We start from the raw sequence: 24,569 nt of genomic DNA on the forward strand, positions 1-24,569 counted from the left end.
TTGCCATGCTTTTCTTTAGTTCTTACATTGCAGCTTTCCCTGCGGAGGTTAGTGAGCCAAGCCTTCATGCTCCAAGCAGGGCCACAGACCGGATCTGCCCCCTGCAATACTTTACCCACATTTACCCCCTGCAGATCACTGTTTGGCTCTGGAGGTGGAACAACAGCGTCATTGGTGTTAATGATGGGGACAATGTTCATTCGCAGCAGCTCGTGCAATGTCCCATTCCGGTTCCGGCGTTTCTGCTCATCATGGAAATCCAGGTTGGTGACTAAGATCTGAAAGGAGGAAAGACTTCCAGCAGGAGCTTTGTGCATGGCCTTTCTGGCAGATTTTTGCCTTACACCCTTCTTTTCTCACCAGGCATTGAAAACTGGCTGATGAGGACTGGGAGGCACCATGCAATGCTGCAGAAGTCTCTGACCAGAAGAACATCTGGGAGTTCTGCTTGCACAACTAGCCAAGTGTTTTTAAATAGAAGAAATTTAATTTTTCTGCATATGAGGACAGAAGACCCATGTGCACACCAGCCAGGACAGAATCCAGCCTATTTCTGCATGGCTGCATTTACTCTGCAGTGCAGGATACTTATTTCATGAGTGAATTTAGCACATCCTACTTCACAGAACATGCAGAAGTCACCTGAGTGACATGGTGCTTTAAAGATCTCAACTACCACAGGGATGTGGTTGATACAAGAACCTAGAGGTGTTTACACAGGCTTGTGCTGTACTTGAGCGTAACCCTTGCAGACTATCCAAGATAAACAGACAAAGCCCACATTCCTATAGTAGTCCAAGCAGTAGTGTACCACTATCTGTTAGAGATGTCCATGGCCAGGTACAGGAAACCCCCGCTTAACGCTGTTTCGCATAGCACTAAGTCACTATAATGCTCATTTTAAATTGATACCTGATTCCACTTAGCGCTCAGCAAGTTTTGTTATAATGCTTATGGTCGCCATCTTGGGTCATTAAAAACACTTGCGGTGGCTGTTTTGGGTTGTTAAAACTTTCGGTTTTGCTTCACATTAGTTTTGCTTAACGCTCAGTTTTTCAGGAACCAGTGAAGAGTGCTAAACAGGGGTTGCCTGTATATGCAGTGGAGAGGTTTCAGTGAACAGACAGTCCATATTAGACTGTCTAAATGTTCAGTCCATTTTAGAGGGACTCTCCACATGGGTACTCTCCACATTTAGCATGGCAGTCCCAGTTCTGTTTGTGATCCTTAGGTCCTTGCCCTAATCTCATCTCACCAGTTAGAAAACAAATCTAGACACAATGCTATTTCACCCTACTTATAGTAGAGAAGTTGATCTAAGTTACCTTTAGCTGAACAAGCTCTTGTGCCAGCTGTCACTCCCACTGCATTACAACCCTGCACAAGTGGGACTGAAGCAGAGGTCTGGGATGGCAGTAAGTGCAACACAGATACTCTAAGAAGTCAGAGCAATAAAACAGCCTGGAAGGATTGTCAAGATGCATCATGGGATAAGTGCACCTACTCACCTGAGCTGCACAGATGCTGTACTGCGTGAACATGGCCTCATACAAAGCCATCAGTCCACTCTGCCCAGCAGCTGCACAAGCTCGTGCCTCCAGGACCGGGATAGCCTGCAAAGACCAGAGAAGGCCCATCAGTTGGCACACAGGTGGGGACATGAGCAACCTCTGCCTCACATCCCTCCAGAGGCCAGGTGCCTGCCTTCACCATGTACCATGTCCTTCAGCTGGTTCTGCCCAGAGTGCAAGGCCTGTCGCACGCTCTGGGAGAGCAGGATCTCATGGCGCAGTCGCTGCTTGCCAAAAGCCACGGCTCCACTGGTGACAATCATCATCTCTCGGCCCTGGTTCTGAAGCATCGACACCTGCAGGCAGGGAGAAAAGAGGGAGATCAGGCCCAGAACAGGGCAGCTGCCGGCTTGCCAAGATGTCCCTCCCCCACTTCCACCGTACACAGTTTGAGTGTACCACAAGCTCAATGATTTCTGAAGCCCAAAACCACCTGCTTGCCCAGAGAACAGGCGCAAAGTTATCCACGTCATAGGTCGTGATGCCCTGACCAACATTCACTAGGACTCTAATCCATGGTAATTTTCAATATCCAAAGGGGCACAGAAGATCATCTCTTCCCATTTTAGCAAAGTCCAAAACCTTTCCCCCCTTCCTGATGGTTCCTCCCTCCTCTGCACTGGGCAGAAACTCCCTTGGGGTTTCTGCTTTATCCCCTAGGCTTCCCTTACACATATTAAGGCACAGGCTGTCCCTGCTGCCCCTTCCTCTCTAGTACAGTTTTCAGTTGTGCCCTGTTACAAGAGCAGCAGAAGTTTGTGTGGAAGTTTTGAGGTGTAATTTACAGCTGGAAGGGGAAGCCGACTAACCAGCTTGAGAAGCACAAGTCATTCTTAGTCACTAAGTTACCTGCTCAACAATGGATGCCAGCCGCCCAAGAGCCAATCCACACTCATCTCCACGGGTGACCACAGCACTGCCCAGCTTCACCACGATCCGCTTAGCGTGCTTCAGTTCACTGCGGTGAGCAAACGACTTGCCGTGCGTCCGGCTGAGTGGCACAGTGATGAATGGGATGTTGCTCCAGCAGCGGACAGAGCCATTCTTCAGCACCCAGTTGTGGGCAGGGAGAGCTGTGGTTTCAAAACAACATGGAAGACTAGAGAAAAGCCTGTACTTCCCAGCCACAGAACCCACAATGTGGAGAACCTAGGTATGGACCCCTCCCCTCTCTCACCACCCCTTACATACCAAAAACTTCCCCTTCCCCAAATCTAAGGGGTCCATAGCACACACTCAGGGCTTACCACCCAGCCACTTCAATGCACTCATCCTCCAAATAACTGCTTGAGCGTAAGTCATTCCTAAGCAACATGTTGGCCAGTGAATCTGAGGTACAGATGAGGAGGCTTGTTGAAAAGCTACTGAGCTGAGTGCCTCTTACATAACTTAGATGGCTTTGGAAACTGCTTTAGCTATAGTGCTTGGTGATGCATGCAACTTGACTCAATAGAAATCAGAAACTGCAGCCAGCTGGGTCAGCCGTTAGATAAGGCTAAGGCAGAAGAGAAGCAGGGAATGGGAGCATTTTTCTCTCTAAAACAGCACTACCCCACTGAGTCAGCACAGTGTTAAGGGGCACTGGAAATACATCAGAGCTAAATGGTGCTGCAACAACAATCCTCACTAGCTGTCGAGTCTGTAAATATCCAGTGGTCCCTTTGCAACAGTCAGGAAATTAAGTCTGAAGTTCTAGCCAAATTTTAACTGGCTGAAGAGAGGAAATGTCATGGTATCCCTGCAGTTTCTGTATTGTAGAACAGGTCTAACTTTAAAATGCCTGGAGAGACCAGACACAATAATCTAGAAACACTGCTAGTTACAGACTTCATGCTGTGATTTGCAGTATTACCACTGTTGCTCATCTCAGCATAGCGTCTAGCTGCAGTAGGGGGAATCTGTGCCCGCTGCATGGCCTGAGGCTTCTGGTGCAAGGAGTCTGCCCAGCAGAGAACAGCAACCAACACACTCAGCCATGCATGCCCAGAGGTAAGAGCCAGGCAGATTACCTCCACGTGTGCATTCAGATTGCGATGAAGAATCTTCACATTTGTACCTATCCACACAATTATAGGCCTCCTGCCCCAGAACCTTATGCTTTGTCTAGGGGGAGCAGAGGCATCAAACTGCCTCACTATGCTTTCTTTTGTCTGGGAGAAAGTTAGGTTGAAGGTACAGAAGAGTTTGATAAAGAGGGAATTCCCTGCCTAACCAGCACATGAGGAGACTTATGATCCCCACCGTCACCTCAGAAAGCACAGAACAAGTACAAGCATTCTTAGAGGCCACATGATTTCTTGGCTGGAGTTGCTAACTGTCTGAATGAAAACAGCGATAGCTGCAGCACCTGGCTGAATTATCACTGGACTGAGGAAGGAAAGCTGCACTGATCTCTTTGGCTGCGATTCATTCCACTGTCCTTCACAGCTGAATGAAGGGAAAACAGTGCATTAACTGCAGTGTGGAGTTAACTGAGGCCCCTGCCAGACATTATATTTAAGGCACAATTAATCAATTAATCACATCATAAAGTGCAACTCAGCCACATGTTCATGCAAGTAATGGTGCAGCAAAAAACAAAACCAACCACAAAACTATTACACACACACACACACACACACACACACAAAATGTACAATAATTTTGTGGCATTTCAATTGCACCCCAAAATGAATCTGTGGCCAGGTGGACCGCACTATCAGCTGATGGGCAGCAGTATCAGAACCACAACAGAGCTCAAACAGACTGACTGTTGGATCCTTTGTGGGTGCAGATGGAGCCTGCTGTCCCCCAACCATTGCACTGAGAAGCAGGGCGTGCCTGGGGTGTGGCCCCTGATCCCCAAAATCACACATCCTGCCACACATGTGGTACAGCAGGAGGCATGATTATTGAGATCACAGATCAGATCCAATCATACCATTAACTAAACATCTGTGAGCACCCCAACTGGCACTGCTAGAAACAAGCCCTAGAATGCTCTCTGAGATACGTACAAGGGCGGGCAATAGCTGCGATGGACCATGGTGAGAAGAGAAGGGACCGTCCAGGGGCGTGGAAGCAGGGGCTCAGAGCAGCTCGACACAGCATCATGAGACACCCACGAGAACTACTGATGCCTACAAAATAAAGCAAGGGAGAGACAGAGAGATTCATTAGTCTTGGTGACCCTGCCTCCCTATCCCTAATAGGGAACCGTGTTCAGTCCTGCACACCAACGTATCCCAACTTGCATGCTGTCCTCTGCAGTACACAACATGTTCACAAGTGGGGGAGTGGTTCAGACGCAGACTGGCTGGACGATACGCACTCAACTCAAGAAGTGAATGAGCAGCACAAGGAAGGGCCAGGGGGGAGGGAACAGGGAGGCAGGAGTGGACTGGGAGCCCTTCCTTTGGATGGAGCAGAGCTGAACAACACTAAGAGAAGAGCTGTGACATGCTGACAAGCTCCTTGTGGCCTAGGACTCAGAACTCCTACTGCGGGTGGGGGCTTCTCAGTTCACATCCTCTGCAGCCTCCCACACCTGGGTCAAGGGCTCTGGGCTTGTGCATTTCTGCCCTACCCCTCAGCCCCCAAATGTTGACCAGCTACATCCCAAGACAGCTCTGCTGAAGGCTGGAACTACCCCAAGGGTATGCGTAGGATCAGAAGAGAGCGTCATAATAACTTTAGGCCAGCTTTTCCCACTTGGGGAGTCAGGGTCCTAAGGGGCCCAGGAAAGTAATCAGGCACTGAAAATACTGCTAGTTTTCACTCCTCTGCTCCCTGCTCACCCCTTCCCGGTCACGGGTTCTGTCACCTTCTCAACACACGCGAGTTGTGCATATTTTGTTACCACTGACATATTTATTCTTTTACGGTACAGTCAGCCTGACCAATCCAGTCTGACCTCCGGCCCAAACAAGCCAACAATCTCAGATGGCACCTTCTGCATCGAGCCCCCAGCATCACCTGTCAGTCTGGTGCAAAGTAAACTGCTCCAAACAGTCTAAGGCAGGGTGGCCACCATGCAGCACAGCTGCCACAAGTGGCATGTGCAGCCTGTGCATGGCACACGGCAAATCAGGGAGGGAGCAGGAAACCGAGCAGATCAGGCAGGGAGCACACAGCAAAGTAGCAGGTTGGGCAGAAGGGGATTCAAGTGACAGTCAGAGAGGGCACAGGGCTCATCTGGGACTTGCTGGCCAGAAAGGTTGGCCCCCACTGATCTAGTGAAAAGCACCTTCACGCTGCCCAGGTACTACAGTGAACGGCATACACTTTCCCGAGAGGAAACACGCCCTCTCCTGGTTCACACATGAGTGCTAGCCAATAGGAGACTGTCCTTGGTGAACAGCAGTGAGACACCCCAGGTCCTGACATACAGGCCGGTGTCAGAGGCAGAGCAGTGGTACCCCTTCCTGAGACACTGTCCTGGGGCGGTGAATGGAGGCATGGAAAGGCATGTCTTCAAGGCTAGTGTCCCAGTCTGTTCTCCAGCCCCAAACCTGAGTTTCAGCTGTACAAGAGGGTCAGTGCAGAATGGCACTGGCAGAGGAAGGTTATTCCGATTCCCTGAGCTACACCAGAAAAAAAGCATCTGCACCTGAGAGAGCATGACTGACAGACAGACAGAGGGAGGAAGGTTCAGCCACGTGGGAAGGGACCCAGGACAGCTGCTCCAGCCAGCACCCAGGCAGGCACTCTTAGGGTACATAAGGGGAAAGGGAAGGAGAAGCTGCCCTCGTGTCTGAGCATATGTCAGACAAAGCCTGATTACCTCTGGTATTTACAGTCCTCAGCAATATCTCAATGCACTTTCCATTCTGCACGGGCACCACGCCTGGCCCAACACAGTCATGTCAGGACTGAGGCTGCACGGGCATGCATCACTGCTGCGGACTGCGTAGAGACTCCTGGAGTCCTGACACTGGCAAAACGAACGCCAGCAGCTCCGCTGTAATCAGAAGCATTCTTCCCACTGGTCCCTACCTGCTCTTGCAGATACTGTCCCACTCGGAGTGGAAAGCAAGGGGCAGCACTGTTGCCCTTTATTTTGCAGATGGGGAATGGAGGCACTGAGAGAAGCAAGCATCTTCAAGGCCAGGCATGGAGTCTGGGGAAACAGAGAAGAAGACCTGGGAGTGCCAAGTCTTAAGCCAGCACCGTAATCACAGGATCACCAATCTCCTACACAAAGAACTTCACTGTACTACTCTCCAGCAGCAAAGCAAACCCAATGTCTCTGGAAACCTAGTTTTTCCTGACGTGGAAACTGCACCTTCATGTGGCAGTAGTTTCATTGCACTGAGTTTCCTTGTCTACATTCACAAAATGAAAATAGCACCTACAAACAAGCAAACCTGCATTTATCGCAAACGTCCCAATTGTTTCAGGTGCAGCAAGTAACCTTAAGGGCCACATGCCACCAAAAAAATTAATCCTTTCCTTAAGTGGTTCTCAACCTTTTTAGATGCGAGACACCCTTCCACAAACTTGAGGTACACCTCAGAAAATGCCAGCTTTTAGTTTTCACTCATTATTTGACTGCAGAAAAATAACAGCAAGTCTTCTGCTGAAAAGAACTCAGGAAGACAACAACAGGCCACAATGTTTTTAACACTCTGAATTCCTGGTTGGAATCTCTGGGTTTATCTTCTGAATCATGTTTGAACACCAAACAGCATAGGCGACACCTCGGGGAACACATGGGGACGCGTGCCTCCCCCCCCCCCAATTTCTGGGGGGTCTGTGGAGCATCCACAAAAGGTGGCTGTGCTGCTGCTGCTCCAGATACTCCTGTGGCCAGACCAGCAGCAGCAGGCGGCAGCCCAATATCAGCAGGCACAGCCTGCTGCAGCTCCCCCCGCGGCCAGAGGCCACCTGAGCACCAGGAACAGAGCGTGGCCAGGTAGCGGCGCCTCATCCCATCTCTGCCGCTGCCTCAGGTGGGATCTGAAGGTGCTGCAAGACTGCAAGATCCATTCCCCAGTTTTAGGGGTTTGGGACTAAAAAAAAAAGGTTGACAGCCAAATTGTGCCCCCCCCCCTTCACTATCAATAGTTACACTGCTAACATTGTGTGGCACCTTGTGACACTTGAAAGGGTCTCAAGGCATCCCAACATGCCACACTCCCTTGCCTGGGATTCACTGCCTTGACAGCCTGCTCTACACCAAGACAAATGAGAAAAGTCAGCTATTAAAGCTAGCTGTATAAACAAAGTTATCATCACCCAAAAACAGGTCTCAGAAGAAAGCTTGATCTGACCTGCAGCTAGTCAATAAAAGTTTGCCCAGGTTTCCTAATGGTTTAAATTGGCCAGAAATGGACAGTGCAGAATAGGAAGCATGCCCCAAACAGACATGTTTCTTTTCCATTAGAGAATTTGCATGGTGAGGTTCTGCAATGCGCTTTCAATCCAAGCATCTCATAGACAAGACTATTCTGCTGCAAGTTAAGCATTATTTCTGTTTATAAATGGGAAAACTGGCAGGAGCGGTTTAAGCAATATGCCTACAATCAAATAGCCAACTGCAGTAGATTTAGGATCAGGCCCCAATCCCTGGTCAATGGTCTTCTATGACCTGCGTGGGACAAGCTTTGACACGGGGGCAAACACCAGTGCCCTCCCTGGCATAGTCAAGCAGTTGAGCTCGCTATCCAGAACGCAGGGCAAAAGCAAGCAGCAACATAGCAAGAGCATCACGTGCAGGTGCCACTCACTGTGTGCCGTGCAGAGGCTTCTGTACCTGACACTTCCGGCTGAAAGCCTGATGAGAAAGATTTCAGACAGAAGCAGCAGCTGCTGTGAAACCAGGAGTTGACACAGACCGAATTTCTGCCAGCTCGGCCGAGGCGTGATGCAACTCAGCAGCCGCCAATCCGAGGTCCTGGCAGCACAAGCCACGTCCCTTCCAGCAGCACAGACAAAGCTACCCTGCGGCTGATGTAACGTCAGGCCCAGCTCTTCCCTGTGGCTGCAGAAGCACGTACACCTCTCCGCCCAGCTGATGTAACTCTGCTCCACGTTGCAGCACAAAATCCAGAGTTTTAAGGTTGCTGTGTCAGTAAGAACTTTGTGCATGGCAGCCCTGGTGCCACGGGCAGTCCTGGTCCCACAACTCCGGCACAAGCACCCTGCTCCACACCCAGCTTCCCTTGACCTTCATGCTCTTCATTTTCAGACCCGCTGAGCCACTGATGGTGGCAGTTGCGTGCAGCTCCCTCCGTGCTTTCAAGGGTAGTGTGGTCTTTGAATCCACCCTTAGCCCAGCTCTCTCCTTTTTGATTGCATCCAGATCCAGCCCCTATCCTGTTCCACAAGAGGGGAGGCAGTTTGTCCTATTTACTCCCCTCTGCCCTTCTGTTTGTACTCCACTTGGCACAGTAAAGGGGAAAGCACGCTTTGATTCTGTAGTTAAAAGCATTTGTCATGTCTTCTCTTCAGAGACATCCAAGTCAAGCTGCTGCCTCAGCCTGACTTGCATCACACCCAGATGGCCCCGGTTCACTCCCATTTTGCCTCACCCCAAGTCTCACAGTGTGATTCTAGACCAAATCAAAGGCTTGTTTTTCCTTCCAAAAAGCAAGGCCTTAGGGGACTCGGTCAAAACGCTAGCTTCCTCACTCCTGTGGCTGGAAACAATTCCGAATCCTTGAAATTCATTCTTTGAAACACCGGAGCAAATACAGAGACTCCAAAAAGAGATGTACTCTTGTAACTTGGAGGCTCCAATTCACATTTGCATGTCTGAGGCTGGCAGACTCACTCTCCACTTCTAAATGGGACAGTATCTCCAAACTGGTGGGGGAAAATAGAAACCAAGCACAGGGACATCTATCCTTAGATAAAAACTGCAGCCATTCATTTTCCCAGCATCAGGGCTAAAGAAACCTACTGAGTCCCCATGCACTAACTCAGGGGCGGGCAATTATTTGGGCTGCAGGGCCACTTAGGGAGTTTGGGTAAACTGTCATGGGCCAGGTCCCCCTGGCAACAGCTCACCCAAACTCCCTAAGTGGCCCTGCAGCCCAAATAATTACCTGCCACCGATCCAAGGGCAGAGAGAACAAAGGTTAGGGGAAGCTAACCTTTGTCCCCCCCTGCTCCCTGTACCTCCCCCCACCCCGAGTCTCTGGCACACAGCTGGGCCAATGTTGTCCTGTATTCCCACATGCTACTTTGGGCCACATGGGCACAGCTGGCTCAGTTCCTGCCTGACCTGGTCATGTACCGGGGACTTAGGGCGGGGGATCGGGTGCAGAGAGAAGGGGTAAACAGAGTGTACCACCAGCCCAGCCAGGCCCGGATAACCCACAGCTCCAGTCCTTCTCCCTGCATCCCCTCCCCTGCCCAAAGTCTCTGGCACATGGCCAGGCCAGTGCCATGCTGTACCACTTTGGGCCCAGGTGCCACTTCGGGGCATGTGGGTGCATCTGACATGGTTCCCATCTGACCTGGCCACTTGCTGAGGGCTTGGGGTTGGGCAGGAGCTGCACCAGCCACTCCAGCTGGGCCCACATGGTGCAGCCCAAAGCTGTGAGGGAACACAGCGTGGCATCATGTTAGCAACGCCTACACCCCTACCAGGTCCTGACCCGGCAGAGTCTGGATAACCCGCAGCTCCTGAGCCTCTTCCCCCCGCGCCCTCACCCCTGCCAGTGGAGAGTGACGTTTGCTGGGGCCGGGCTCTCTGGTCTGTGAACAGCCTCAGGCTTGGAGCAGCAAGCAGGCAGCCTCGATGGGCAGGAGCCTGGCCAGGGGCTCAGTGTCCCCTGCCTGGGAGTGTGCACTGGGGGCTGGAGGGCAGGGAAGGGCAGGCCAATGGGAAGGGGAATGGCTGGTGCTGCTGTAGCCGGTTGGCAGGGGGAAGGGAAAAGAGTGAGAAGCACGGAAAGCCAGGGCAGCCATGGGCCAGATACAATTCTCCTTCAGAGGAGCAGTCATAGGCTGGATAAAGTCATTTGGAGGGCCAGATCTGGCCCACAGGCCATACTTTGCCCACCCCTGCACTAACTGCATTGGCACTGTGCACACAGAATAAAAGTGCTCCCAAAAGAGTTTGCAACCAAAGACTTAGGCAGGGCAAGTACAAGACAAATGGGATCGGGCTGGAAAACCAGAGAGCAGATAAAATGTTGCCTAATAACTAGATCCTTGTTTTGATTTAGACACACCGTGACCAAGTCATAACTCTCCTTTCTTTAACTTCATTTATTAATTAATCTAATTTATTTTCAAAGATACAGCCATGGGCCAAATTTGGCTGTGGCGCCCTGGGATTGATGGCGCCCTCGGACTGACCAAAAGTGCTGTTTGTGGAGCCAGTCTGGCAGTCGCTGCACGTGGCACCATGTCAGCCCAGCCCTGTGCACTTGTTCCAGGGCCAGATCAGGTCTCGGAGACCGTCCCTATGCACCGGAGACAGCGTGCAGAGACAGTCCAGCGCATGCTGCGTGTGGCACACAGGGCTGAATGCACTGAAGTACTGGAGGCAGTATCACAACACTCAAGAAGGCTAGGTTTTGTTTTATGAATCTGAATTAGAGATGTACGTTTGACTATAATGGCTACTCACGGGACTAATTGCATGATATCTTTTGACCATTTGTGCCTTGTTTGTTGTAGTTTTTTAAACTTAATACATAATGTAGCAAATCAGTGAACATAACAACTGGAGAACTGGAACTGAAGAATAATGTGCGTTGTGTTTTGTGTGATGATGTGCCTCACCGCCTGTGCCACAACACCTGCACTCCACTTCTCAGCATATAGATCTGCCCCTGGGCACGGCCACGGCCACCTCACACAGCATGCGCCCAATGCCAGCTCTATGTACAAGCCCAGGAACGGTGCTGGTGCATACCGTGTGCAGCAGGCAGGGTTGGTTCAGGACACACATTACATGAAGTTGCCCAGCCCTGCACACTGGCTCTGATGTGTGGAGCTGGCCTGGGGGTTCAATCCGGGCTGTGGACCAGCCCCACGCTCTGTGGGCCAGATGAGTTTGACCCTGCCTTAGCCCAAGTCGTATTCCACTCTCCTCTTCCCTTCAGTCTCCAGCCAGACATGACACAGCTGTCAATGTTCAGCTTTTGTGTTTAATAGCTCTCCTCTCTGCAGGCTACCTCAGCGATTCTTGACACAACCTGACGCAGAACACTTCAACGCCTCCATTCAAACACAATTCCACATACTGACAGCTTCCACTACAGAAGCTGCATCTAGCAACTAACTGAAAAGACTGTTTCTTTTTCTTGTCAGCCAGCAGAAGAAATGTCCCTTCTTGGGGCGGGAGGAGCAATCAAAGGAGAACTAAGTCAAAGGGCTGAGTTTTGCACTCATGATCAACAAACCCTTGTGAGAAGCTCCCACAGGGAGCCAAGATTTTCACAGGAGCTTGACCTGTCTCCTGTGCTCAGGGCTGTCCCTAGCGGGGCGTGAACTGGAGCAACTGCCCCGGGCCCTGTGCTTTGGGGGGCCCCGCGAAGACAGGCCGGCTGTATGTCTGGCCGCTTGCCACCCTCCCTCCTCCCCTGCCATGTCCAGGCCCCACACAGGCTGATTTCTCCCAGGCCCCACAACCTGCTATGGTCATCGCTGCCTGTGCTAGCAGACAGATGCATTAGACAGCACCCAGGGAGATTTAAACTGAAGGGCAGTCTAACACTGAAGGTGGTTAAGCACTGGAGCAGATTACCTAGAGAGGCTGTGCAGTCTTCTTCAGTGGAAGTTTAAGTGCAGGTCAGAATAACGCTTGGCTGGATGGATTAGACAGGGATGTTCCTGCCAAAAGCAGCAGGCTGGACTGGGTGACCTCCTGAGGTTCCTTCTGGCCCTGTTCTTCTAGGACTGTCCTGGTCCTCTGGAGCTGTAGTGGAAGGTCAGCCATGGAGAGAGGCAGCTTAAAACCAGTCGCAGGAAGGGACTTTGACTATAGTAAGAAACCTTTCCAGGGACAAATCAGTAAAGCTAACCCAAACTGAGGTTTTAGTAGATAAGGTTGTGAGAAAATGGATAAACTAAACAGTAACAAATCACCAGGACTCAGGACCTTAGGGTGAATGCCACTGAAGGGGCTCAGATCAGAAACTACCAAACTCCTAACTGTAGCATGCCTCCTATCACAAAAAACAGCCTTGCTATCAAAGGATTGGGGGATTGCCAATGTGACTCTGATATTTAAAAGAAGCTCTAGAAAAGAGCCAGGAAACTTCAGGGCTGTGAATCTAACTCAGGAAGTTAGTACAGAGTAAAACAGGGTGCAAAGCATTGCAAGTTATACCATACTAAGGCCCATTTGGTGCAGAGCACCTCCCCGGCCCACTCTGCCCTCCCAGGCTGAGTCCAAACTGCTGGGCCACGGAGGTGGCTCCTGCCCAGTGCCAGTCCCGCCAGACTGCAGCCTGGTGCCCTGCTGTGGGCAGAGAGATCTCTGGAGGGGCTTGTGACCCCCCATGCCCTCCTGACATCACCCATGCCTTCACACCCCCTGCCCCACACACAGTCCCCCCTTTCCCACATACTGGGGGGCAGGTTGGGACTGAGGGGCACTGACAGGGATGGGAGAGGTGGGGGGCTGCAAGTCAGGAGTGAGGGCAATGGCATGGGGCAGGGAGGACGGACCACACAGCTGCAGCTGGACCTGTGTCTTGGTGAGCAAAGGGGGCAGGGGAAGCCCTGATTCTCTATGATAAAAAACCCAAAATCAAATGCCAAAATTTATAGATGTTTATAGGTTTGGGATTTGGGGAATCTTCTTCTCAGTACTCCTGAATTGCACATTTAAAGACATGGAAGGTGGAGTGTACCTCCACACAAGATTGGACAGGCAACTCTTCAACCTGTCACAAATTAAGGCAGACTAAAGTTAGAAAGGTGCTTATCAGGGAGTTTCTATTTACTGATGATGCTGCCCTTACAGTCCACGACAAAGACCTACTTCAACAACTCATGAACTGCCTCTCAAGAGCTTGTCAGGCATTTGCTCTCACCATCAGCATAAAGAAAACCACTGTACTAGGACAGGGAAGATCCATCAATCATCATTGATGAGAACCAGCTAGCAGTAGTCCAAGAGTTCGGCTACCTAGGCTTCATAGTGACCACCAACCTTTCACTGGATGAAGAACTTCATGTTCGCATCGGAAAGGCTGGCACCACCTTCAGCAGACCAACTAAAAGAACCTGCAACAACCCAAAGCTTATCATCAAGACCAAAATGCTAGTGTACAAGGCTTGCATATTCAGCACTCGTGTATGTGGGGGGGAACATGGACAGCTCAAGCACTTCAAGAGAAAAAGTAAAACAGCTTCAACCTGCGCTGCTTACACTGCATACTCAACATCAAATGGCAAGATAAAGTTACCAATGCAGAGGTTCTTCAAACAGCAAATTTACCAAGCATGACAGCTTTACTCAAACACAGACAACTGAACTGGCTAGGCCATCGAAGAAGATCGGAAGATGGACGCATACCCAAGGACATGCTACACGGGGAATTACCGGAGGCAACAACAGGATACCCCAAGCTTCGCTACAAAGACACGTGCAAGCGAGATATGAAGGCATCTGGGATCGATCCTGACCAATGGGAAACCTTGGCAAGCGATCGTAACAAGTGGTGTCGTCTCCACCAGGGCATCAAAGTCCACAACAGAAATTGGCTCCAACAGCTTGAAAAGAGCCCGTAGGAGGCAAGCAGCTCCCAAACCGCCCAACCATGACATGTTGCAGGGGTGTAGGTTGTAGCCGTGTTGGTCTAAGGACATAGGCAGACAAGGTTCCTTGGGTGAATTTGATATCTTTGGTCTAATAAAAGATATCAAATTCACCCAGGGAACCTTGTCTGCCTACAACCATGACATGTACATTTGTAATCACTGCCACAGAGCATGCAAATCTCGGACTGGACTATTCAGTCACATGAAACACTGCAAACCATCTACGTCACAGTCTGCAATATCCACCATCTCCCATAGACGAAAGGATGCCAAAGTGGCGTTTCATTTGAATCACAGAAAAACATGTATTTGGGTTTTTTTAATCAGTGAATTTTTTGGTTTTTTGTTTGTTTGTTTTTTTAAATCAGAGAATTTGGGATTTTTAACAGAGAAAACCAGGATCCCTGGTCATCGCAAACCCAGTCTGTCTAACCTGGTAGTTTACTTCTGGCAAGGGCCCACATCTAGCCCCGAAGGCCAAACCCTGCCTGTCTAAACACCAAGCCAGTCATGCAACATGAGACTGGGAAGGGAGACTTCTATACAAGGAATGTAAGAGCAGCTCACAAAACAAAGCATGCGATTTAATCACTGTTATTCTGGCTTGCCTAAAAGACATCATCAGCTCTTTGAAAATCCAGACAGTTTCAGATGCAGTCTGTTGTGACTGAACTCCACAGCTAACTACCCACAATAGGAAGACCAATTACTTTATTACTGGCTCTAATTTTTTTTTATTTTTCTTTTTGTTTTACATTGAGCTACCCCTTACCTGTGCATCATTATAAAAGTGGTGTGAACAGCATTAACTGAACCCTTTACAGTTCTGTAAACCTCAATTAAATGCTGCTGAATTTCTCCTTTCCAGATTAAAGTTTTTACATCTTGTGATAGCGCACGTTCACTTGGGATCTTTCTGGTTTTCTGTCAATGAGGCAGCAGCAGAGAAAGATGGACCTAGCAAGAGAAGCAACAGGGTGGCTGGAAAACACTGCAATGCCAAAGCCTCTGCCACTACCAGCTCTTCCTCTGCCTGCACCTGTGCAGCTGTGTCCAGGCTTGGTCACCGACCACGGAGGCTTCCACTGAGGTCTGGTCTGGCTTTGCAGGAACTGCAGCCGGCAGGTCCTTGCCGGGGGCAGCCGGGGTGGGGGCGCAGATGGCTTATGGCGTAAGAGGTACCTCCTGGGGAATTCTCTCGGTAATCAGGTAAAGGCGCTGCAGGAGGAGGCAGATGGGTTCACAAAGACCTCCAGCATTAGGGAACATGGGCCAGCCAGAGATGGTCCTGGAAGACGCAGGTACTCTAGAAGGTGGAAGCTGGCAGCTTGTCACCTCTGGCAACAGGCAATGCTCCTCTTCTATGCCTGCAGCTGCCCAGCTGAAGAACCGGTATGAAGCCCTGGCTTCAGATAAAAAGGAGCCCACTCCAGTGGCCGGGGAGGCCAAGCCCTGCTCTCTCCCTTCCCCTGCCAGGGAAAGAGGATTGAGACCACTACCAAGAGGAAGCAATGGGGGTGACGGTTAGCAACTCCCTCCTGCAGGGCACGGAAACATCCATCTGTCGGCCTGACCTCTGGCTGGGGAGGCCGCTGCCTGCCAGGAGCCCACATCTGAGACATCACAAAAACGCTGTTCAGACTCATCTGGTCCCCTGATTACCATCCCATGCTGCTCATCTATGTTGACAGCAATGATACTGCCAGGGACAACCTTGGGCAGATCAAAAAGGGACTACATGGTTTTGGGCACAAGGGTGAAGGGGACGGGCGTCCAGGTGGTTCTCCTCAATCCTTCCAGTCGAGGCTAAAGGCCCAGCTGAACGCAGACGCATCCCAGAGAGAACACGTGGCTGCGTCGAGAGCATTGCTGGCAGGGCTGCGGCTACTTCAACCTTGGGGCGCTGCTCCACAGGGGCTCTGCTAGGAAGAGAGAGGGCATCCACCTCACGAAGCCAGGGAAGAAGAGCATCTTTGCGTACAAGCTTGCTAACCTAGTGAAGAGAGCTTTAAGCCGGGTTTCACAAGGGGGTGAAGCCCAGGGCTCAGTAAAGAGCCCGGGGACCTGGATAAAATGCCCGGACCCAGCAGTAAGCATCATCGCCACCAGCGCCCTCAAGGATCGCATGGCAACCCACCAGACATGACCGAACCACCTTCCTCAGCAGCTTGCTGGAGGGCGAGTTCAGCAGACAGCGGGGACTTCTCCTTGCTGTGGAGCCAAGCCCAGAGTGCACCACTCCTCTTGCCCTCCAGTCTGCCTGTGCCCTGCAGCCCTCAGCACCCTCCTGCTCTCTCCATCCAGGGGAGCTGCCTCCCCACGTCCCACCCCAGCCCCTCTGCCAAAGGCTCAGCTCCCCACTGCTGCCTCTGCTCCTGGCCACGGCCAGCTCAGAGCAATCATGTCCCGCTCCTGTCCCAGGGGAACAGAGTCCTGCAACTGCCTCTGGTGCAAAGGCTGTGCTATGTGGGCCCTTGTCTCTGACATCTGCCCCCAGCATCTGGGCATGGGGTCTGTCGCTCAGGCCCGCCTTCCTTGCTCCCTGACTTCGGGGCAGCCTCAGGCAGCTATCTCAGCAGGAGCCCATGTGTGCAGCCCAGCTACCTGTGTGAACACGCTCCCCTGCCTTCTGCACATGGGAACAGCTCAGGCACTGCCAGGGAGGAAGGTCTCCCTCCCTGCAATCCTCCCTCCCTTTGGGGAGCGGCGGTAGGGCCAGACTCCCAGCAAGGGGCCAGTACCCTAGGCATGCAGGGGTCCCTTGGGCAGCTGTGCAGCAGTATACGTCCCGAGGATCATCATGAGTCAAATGGCTGTGGCACATTCAGGAAGGCCTCAGTACTCTGAGTGGGAGATTACAATGTGCTGCACTTCACCAGGAGAATATTTTTATACTTCCAGGGGGGAGGGAGGACCTGCCACCAGCTGCACCGCCTTCACCCCTCCTACCGCACTGCACTCACGTAAGGGACTCTACTGCCTCCTGCCCAGGGTTCATTCAACACGGCAGGGTCCTGGCTGCACAGCGGGACAGGGGAGTGAAGCCCTGAGTGGGACCAATTCCTGCTCCTCAGGGTTAGCAACAAGCTCTGTGTAACAGTGAATCCTGTGAAAGACAAGGGTCTGGGAAGTCACAGAGAGATCTGCCCTGGAAAGGCCTGAGGGTTCCCGCGGCACAGCTCTGCAGAGGACACAGACACCAACCACAAGGTACCATGTTCAGTTCAGGAGCTTTGCTAGCAGGGCTGTCATGAGAGAATGGGAAGGAGGGATGGAGGGAGGGAGGGAGGGAGGGAGGGAAGAGTGTCGGGGTGACAGTATTTGGATCTTGGGGAGCATTGGATTTGCAGCTGAATAAAAGGCAATAACCCGTGGCTTAGCAGAGCTGCTGACCAGAAGGCAGAATGGTATGTTAAAAGTAACACTGCAAGACACTTAGGCAAGCATTATCCTCACGACAGAGTACTGTTGTACGATATATAGCTCACTGTGTACAAGAAACAAGATGTAGACCTCTAGCTATCATGAGGAGATAAAGCACAAGCAAGACCTTGGAGATGGTGAAGACATCAGCAAGAAACTTCAAGTGACGGAGAGAAGCAGAGGTCAGGGTTTAGGCAAGTGCTCATAGCAAAAAGACATGTAAATGAGTGACATGCAAAGGCAACTGCGTGCCAGTGAAGTAAGCCGTAAACAAAGGCGGAGCTTAAGGTGGGAAGGACTAAGGGTGCAGCGAAGGAGAGACAAAGGTGGGGTAAACGTTAATGAGCATCAACCAAGGTATATAAATATGAAACAAAATCATATTCACTGCAGCTCCCCTGTTTATTGAAGCTGGCCCGAAGCTGTCTCCACTTGGAATAAAGCAGTTGACAAGCAATTTGTGCATCGATCCACTGCCTCCCTAGTTTGGGGCATTGCGTAGAGTCAGGTCTAACAAACAGCTCAGGGGGTGGCAGTAGCAGCTCCTGGCGGACCCTACTGGGCATGCGCAGGTCTGGGAAAGGGGTGATGTGGGGATGAGGAAAGGCGAGGTCAGGGAAGAGGGTAGGGAATGCTGCCCAGCCAGAAATGCACTGCTCCCTGCAACTCAGGGGCTGATATGCCAGAAGCCCTGGACCAGGAGGAAGGAGAAAGCTGGGAGGCAGCCACGGAAAGTCCCTGGGTGTCATTTCACGCCAGCTGTCTTGGGGAGGGCACCCTACCGTTAAGGCACTTCTTCCCCTGCGAGTACTATTTGCTTTTAGAGAAGGATGGGGAATGCACAGGCTCCAAGGCTGATGCAAGATCATTTCCTCCTCTTCTCCTTGCCCCGCATGGGGGCTGACTTCTACCTGAGGTGTTTCTTCTTAGACTCTCCCCACAATCAATTCTTGTGGGCCAGCCTCTGGGCTCTGGATTCCCACTGTACCCTACAAGGGGCACAGCCTGAACAAAATCTTTCTGCACTCCACCGGCATGGGGGTGCTTGACTGAATGCAGCACTGGTGGGTGCTGAGCAGGCAGACATCTCCAAGCCCTTCCTGCACTGCTGGCAGAACTAGGGATGCTTCTGGGTGTGCATGTGCTGATTCCAGGAGGGGTGGGAGAGATGGCTGAAGCTTTTCCAATACTCAGGGCACCCATGTAGCTTCTCCCCTGTGTAGATGCACTGGTGTTCGGCACAACCTGGAGGAGTAGGCGAAGCTCTGCCTACACTAAGAGCAATGACGCGGCTTCTCTTCTTTGTGGATGCGCTGGTGCTGGGCTAGGTAGGAGGATCGCGCAAAGCTCTTCCCACACACAGAGCACTGATATGGTTTCTCCCCTGTGTGGATGCGCTTGTGCTTGGCAAGATAGGAGGAATGAATGAAGCTCTTCCCACACTCAGAGCACTGATATGGCTTCTCTCCTGTGTGGATGCGCTTGTGCACGGTCAAGGACGAGGACGAGGTGAAACTCTTCCCACACTCAGAGCACTGATGTGGCTTCTTTCTCGTGTGGATCAGCTGATGCTGGACCAGGCTGTAGGATGAGGTGAAATTCTTCCCAAACACAGAGCACTGATGTGGCTTCTCCCCTATGTGGATCAGCTGATGCCGGACCAGGGCAGACCAGGTGAAACTCTTCCCACACACAGAGCACTGATGTGGCTTCTCCCCTGTGTGGATGCGCTGGTGCTTGGTCAGGGAGGAGGATTGGGTGAAGCTCTTCCCACACACAGAGCACTGATGTGGCTTCTCCCCCGTGTGCATGCGCTGGTGCTTGGTCAGGGAGGAGGATTGAGTGAAGCTCTTCCCACACACAGAGCAGTGATGTGGCTTCTCCCCTGTGTGGACCAGCTGATGCCGGACCAGCTCGGAGGACCAGGTGAAACTCTTCCCACACACAGAGCACTGATGTGGCTTCTCCCCTATGTGGATCAGCTGATGCCGGACCAGGGAAGAAGACCAGGTGAAACTCTTCCCACACACAGAGCACTGATGTGGCTTCTCCCCAGTGTGGATGCGCTGGTGCACAGTCAGGGAGGAGGATTGAGTGAAGCTCTTCCCACACACAGAGCACTGATGTGGCTTCTCCCCTATGTGGATCAGCTGATGCCGGACCAGGGCAGAAGACCAGGTGAAACTCTTCCCACACTCAGAGCACTGATGTGGCTGCTCCCCTGTGTGGATGCGCTGGTGCTTGGTCAGGGAGAAGGATTGGGTGAAGTGCTTCCCACACTCAGAGGACTGATGTGGCTTCTCTGCCTCGTGGATCAGCTGATGCTGGGCCAGGTAGGAGGACCAGGTGAAACTCTTCCCACACACAGAGCACTTATTTGGCTTCTCCCCGGTGCAGATGCCCTGGTGCTGGGTCAGGTTGCCATAATGGGTGAAGTGCTTCCCACACTCAGAGGACTGACGTGGCTTCGCCTGCTCGTGGATCAGTTGATGCCGGGCCAGGTGGGAGGGGTAGGTGAAACTCTTCCCACACACAGAGCAGCGATGTGGCTTCTCCCCAGTGTGGATGCGCTGGTGCACATTCAGGTTGCAGGATTGGGCGAAGCTCATCCCACATTCAGAGCACTTATGTGGCTTCTCCCCCGTGTGGGTAAGCTGGTGTCGAGCCAGTTTGGACAAGGAGATGAAGCTCTTCTCACACACAGAGCAAGGATGACGCTTCTCCCTTGCGTGTATGCACCTGTGCCTGGCTAGACTGGAGGGCTGCCTGAAGCTCTTCCCACACCTTGTGCAGCCGTGTGGCTGCTGCATCCTCTGCACAGAGAGGCTGGTCAAGCTCTTCCCACACTTGGTGCTAACATGGGGCTTCTCCCCAGCATGCTTTATCTTGTGCAGAGCCAGGCGCAAGGGGCAGCTAAAACTTTTCCTGCACTCAGGGCAGGAGTGGTCTCTCCCCCTGCGCTTGGTGGTGGGCTCCTGCTTCCCTCTGAGGCCCCCCACACTGCCTTGGTTTGCATGCAGTGTCTCTCTCCAGTGGACCTTTCCTTTCTGCCTCTTCTGGTGTCTCAGCATGACATATTCATCCCTGCACCCTGGGCTCTTTCGGGCTTGTTCCCCTTCTTCACTCCAATGCCCAACTAGAGATGGGACCTCGTTCGCTGCTACATTCTCCTGCTTTGGGGGCATCCCCTGGCCCTTGTGCCACTGGTCCTTCGCTGGTCTCAGGGAATCCACCTCACCCATACTCCCCAGGGAAGCCCATGCTGGCTCCAGCTTTCCAGGCCCTTCCTCAGGACCCTGCTCCTCGGTTCTGCTCAGTAACCAGGCATGTCCTGCATGGGAGGAAGAAACACCAGATTAGTCCCTGCCCTGCTGCCAAGGGGCAAGCACTGCTACTCCTTCTGCTGGGATGGGCCTCAGAGCAGGACTGGACCTTGGCACTTGTGTTTCCTCAAGAAAACTAGGTGTTTTTGCCAAAATCCCAAGTGACAGTGGTGCGGAGTGCCAGGTCCCTGTGCCAGTCTCATCTTCTCTACTCGGTGGAGTTAGGAGTCAGATTCTCAGGGTTTCTGGCCCAGCTCTCAGCCCCATCCCCCTAGTCCCTCCTGCAAGAAAAACGTGGGACATGTGCGTTTTGACTGTACCCGAATGGCTTCATGTTTTAAGAGGCAGAGGATGAGACCAGAGGGATCTGCTCAAAGGAAAAATGAGGCTCTCAAAGGGCTGCTGTATCCCACAGCACTGGTGGGTCCAGGGGCGGATGGTGCTGAGCCCTCCACCTGACTGGGCTGACACGCTCCACATGCCCCAGTGCTTTGGTGAGACCCATCTGCAATGCTTGTCCTTGATCTCTGGCAGTCCTGAAAGCAGCATCTGGTACAAGGGTGAACAGCCTCGGGGTGCATGTCCAGGACTTGTCACCAGTCAGGAGCATGTGCTGAGCACTGCCTTACACTGCTTGGTAGCAAAACCCATCACGGTTCATGCATTATCCCTCCAAGAAATGTTCTGGGAGTGGAGGATTGAGAGCAGTGATCTGCTTCCTACCTGTTTCAGGGGCAATGTCTGGTGCAGGGACTGAGCCCATGGAGCTTTCCTCTGCTAATGAATCCCAGGCAGCCTCCACATCACAGACAGCTGCACTGGGACAAAGGCCTTGGCACGAACCCGCACACGGACTCTGGGCTGAGCCTCAGGCTTCATGACACTCGGGGCCCCAGAGAGGAAACATCACAAGGGGAGAATCTGGTGCAAGCAGTGGGGGGTTCACTTCCCCCCACAACATGTCATCTTCTGAATCCCACCCACCCCACCCACCCACTTCATGCAGCCTGAGACCAGGGTTACACACGTCCCGTGCTCCAGGTCAACCAGACCAGGAGACACCAGGGACAGCCCCAGCCTCTCTCTTGTCCAACAAGAATGGCTGGGGGTGAAAAAGCCCAGAAGTGAGAGGCTGTGCCCATGAGGGGTGAAGATAACCAGGGCAGAAGAACCGAAAGATTAGTCCTGACTAAGTCCTCATAACTACACCCTCCTAGGACTAGTTAGTGCGGTGGAGCTACTTGTGGCAGGGCAGTCTCTACGAAATGCCACGTTGCCACCCCTCAAAAAGGTGAGTGCAGAGCACCTGAAAACCTTGGCTCCCACTGCCTTGTGGGTTACTCTTGGCTGGGAAACAGATAGGGGGAGCCTGCCCCAACAGAAAACCCCTGGTGAAAGCTAAGGAAGGAAAGTGTGTGGCAGGGTACACCTTGCAGCAGCTGTCACTTGAAGCAGAAAAGATTGCTAAAAAAGCAGCCTCTCAAGCTGCAAAGACAGGAATCTGTGAAGGAGCTCCAGCAGGGCCAGGGCCAATCACAGCGTCAAAAATGATCCAATGACAGGAACAAACTTAAAGGGGGCTAAGCCCTTCCCTTTTCTGTCTGTGTTTTCCAGGATGTGGACCAGCAGTGAATCATCACGAAGTTTCCCTGATACAAAGAAGAGTTGAGCTTCACTGCGCTCTGCATAGTCATTGTCTTGCTTGCGCGGCTGTGTTTGTGTACCGTCGTTGCTGTAAGTGGCTGTGGTGTTAACTATGCTAGACAAGGAAATGTAAGCACAACTTCTGGATGGGTTCTGGAATATCTGCAAAGTGGCTACAGAAAATGGTACCCCCCTGGAGCATGGCCTCCTGGGCCTCAAACATATCAGTCATGCCAAAGATCGAGAAGAGCGGATTGACTGATTTTTTGTATTCTCATCCTTTTCTTGGTTTCCTTTTGACCCTAATCTACAATGGCACAAGCAATACACTTGAACCAACAAGGAAAGCATTGCCCACTGTATAAAAGGGGCAGAATTCCCAAAAAAAGTCTGGTCCCAAAAAGGTCTGACCATGGGATGTTCCTCTGATCTAAAAAGCCATCTTAAATATCAAAGAAAACCGTCAACTTCAGTACTGGAAGAGCTTAAAAAACTAACCCATAATTATCACTGATGAAAAACTGTTTGGCTGGTAAGGAACTTCAGGATTAGACAATTTGGCATGAGGAAGTTATTAAAGTAATGGACAAACAAAGGAAGAGGGTGCTGTGTGCATGCTCTTACTCTGGGGAGTTGGGGGCGGTCGTGCATTTCTACGTGAACAGTGGGAAAGCCAGAAACAAGCATCTCCCACGCCCGGCAGAGGTCATGATGCCAGCACCACCAAAAACCGCTGCTGTAATGTCTAAAGCAGCCATGTGTCAGGTTGTATTGCAGGGAGGAACTTGTAATAATTACTATTAAAGGTAACTTGATATTAAATGAGACAAGAGGCCATGTCTATTCTTGGGGGTCTTTGGCAAAAAGACTAAGAGTTTCCACAGTTTGAATTTCACGGGGTGGAACAACACCCGTCTGCACACATGACAGCACAAGCTATTTGAGGTCAGCACCCTGAAATGGCAGCACAGGGCAGGTCTGCAGTTTCCAGGCTCCCTTTTACCCTGGGCATGGTGAATTTGTGAGAGGGGAGTCCGGTGGAGGGGACAGCCACAACTCACCTGGCAGCAAGTCCTCCGACCTCGAGATTGCCCCACGGTCCTCATCACCACAGACCCAGAGTTCGACCTGTCCTCCCTGGATGCGGCAGATCAGTTCAGGGGCAGGGCCTCGATATCCTGTTTGGGCAGTGGTTAGAGAGTTTAACCATTGGTACTAAATGCAGAACAAGCAACTGAAATTTGGGGAATGGAGCCAATGAACTCAAGGATTAGACTAAGGACTTGAAGGACAAGGGAAGACGGACATTTAGGATGAAAGGGAAGGCATAGCAGGGGGAAGAGGATGGTCCTTTTCAACCAGGTATTGGACATGTGGTCATAGGAAGCAAACACCAGTGCAATTCCAGGCAAATGAGTGGAAATGAGTTTGGACAGGACACACTAGGCAAGAGAGGGAGGAAATCAGAATAACTGCATAAGGAACAGCTGTTAGTGCATTTTTAGGCACAATCAATGGCAAATGATATGGTCATGGTGAGAAGGCAAAGGGAAATCCTGTTATCAAGGAGGAAGACTCCAGGGAAGGCGGCTGGATCAATTGGAGGAGGAATATATACAAGTATGAGATGTGAGAGGTCTCATCATGGACAGAGCAGTGGGGAGCAAAGGGATTTAAGCCACCGGCCAAAAGTTCATAGTTTCATAGTTGGTAGGGTTGGCAGGGACCTGAGTACATCATCACGTCCGACCCCCTGCCACATGCAAGAATGAATGCTGGAGTCAAACGACCCCAGCTGGGTGATTATCCAGCCTCCTTTAGAAGATCCCCAGGGTCAGGGCGAGCACCACTTTCCTTTGAAGTTGGTTCCAGCTCCAAGGCGCCCTGGCAGTGAAGTAGC

General features: G+C 51.8%; 2 protein-coding genes across 2 annotated transcripts in view; both read right to left on the reverse strand.

Annotated features, from left to right (window-relative positions):
• LOC132249259 (delta-1-pyrroline-5-carboxylate synthase-like) overlaps positions 1–12,489 on the reverse strand; it is a 30,580-nt gene extending 18,091 nt beyond the window's left edge. Inside the window, exons 1-7 of the mRNA XM_059723863.1 lie at positions 12,256–12,489; positions 6,546–6,669; positions 4,568–4,690; positions 2,421–2,644; positions 1,718–1,867; positions 1,509–1,613; positions 126–278 (exon numbers count right to left, since the gene is read on the reverse strand). Of these exons, the coding sequence (XP_059579846.1) occupies positions 126–278; positions 1,509–1,613; positions 1,718–1,867; positions 2,421–2,644; positions 4,568–4,690; positions 6,546–6,648 (858 nt within the window). The 5' untranslated portion in view covers positions 6,649–6,669; positions 12,256–12,489. The remainder of the gene's footprint in view (positions 1–125; positions 279–1,508; positions 1,614–1,717; positions 1,868–2,420; positions 2,645–4,567; positions 4,691–6,545; positions 6,670–12,255) is intronic.
• A 5,596-nt stretch (positions 12,490–18,085) lies between these two features.
• LOC132249257 (zinc finger protein 883-like) lies at positions 18,086–23,845 on the reverse strand. Its single transcript, XM_059723853.1, has 2 exons — positions 23,731–23,845; positions 18,086–21,033 (listed from the first exon to the last, which is right to left on the reverse strand). The coding sequence occupies exon 2, from the start codon at positions 20,942–20,944 to the stop codon at positions 18,977–18,979; it is 1,968 nt and encodes a 655-aa protein (XP_059579836.1). The 5' UTR covers positions 20,945–21,033; positions 23,731–23,845; the 3' UTR covers positions 18,086–18,976.
• Between the last annotated feature and the right edge of the window lie 724 nt (positions 23,846–24,569).

Source organism: Alligator mississippiensis, chromosome 1 (assembly GCF_030867095.1).
Source record: "Alligator mississippiensis isolate rAllMis1 chromosome 1, rAllMis1, whole genome shotgun sequence".
NCBI classification, from domain to species: Eukaryota; Metazoa; Chordata; order Crocodylia; family Alligatoridae; genus Alligator; species Alligator mississippiensis.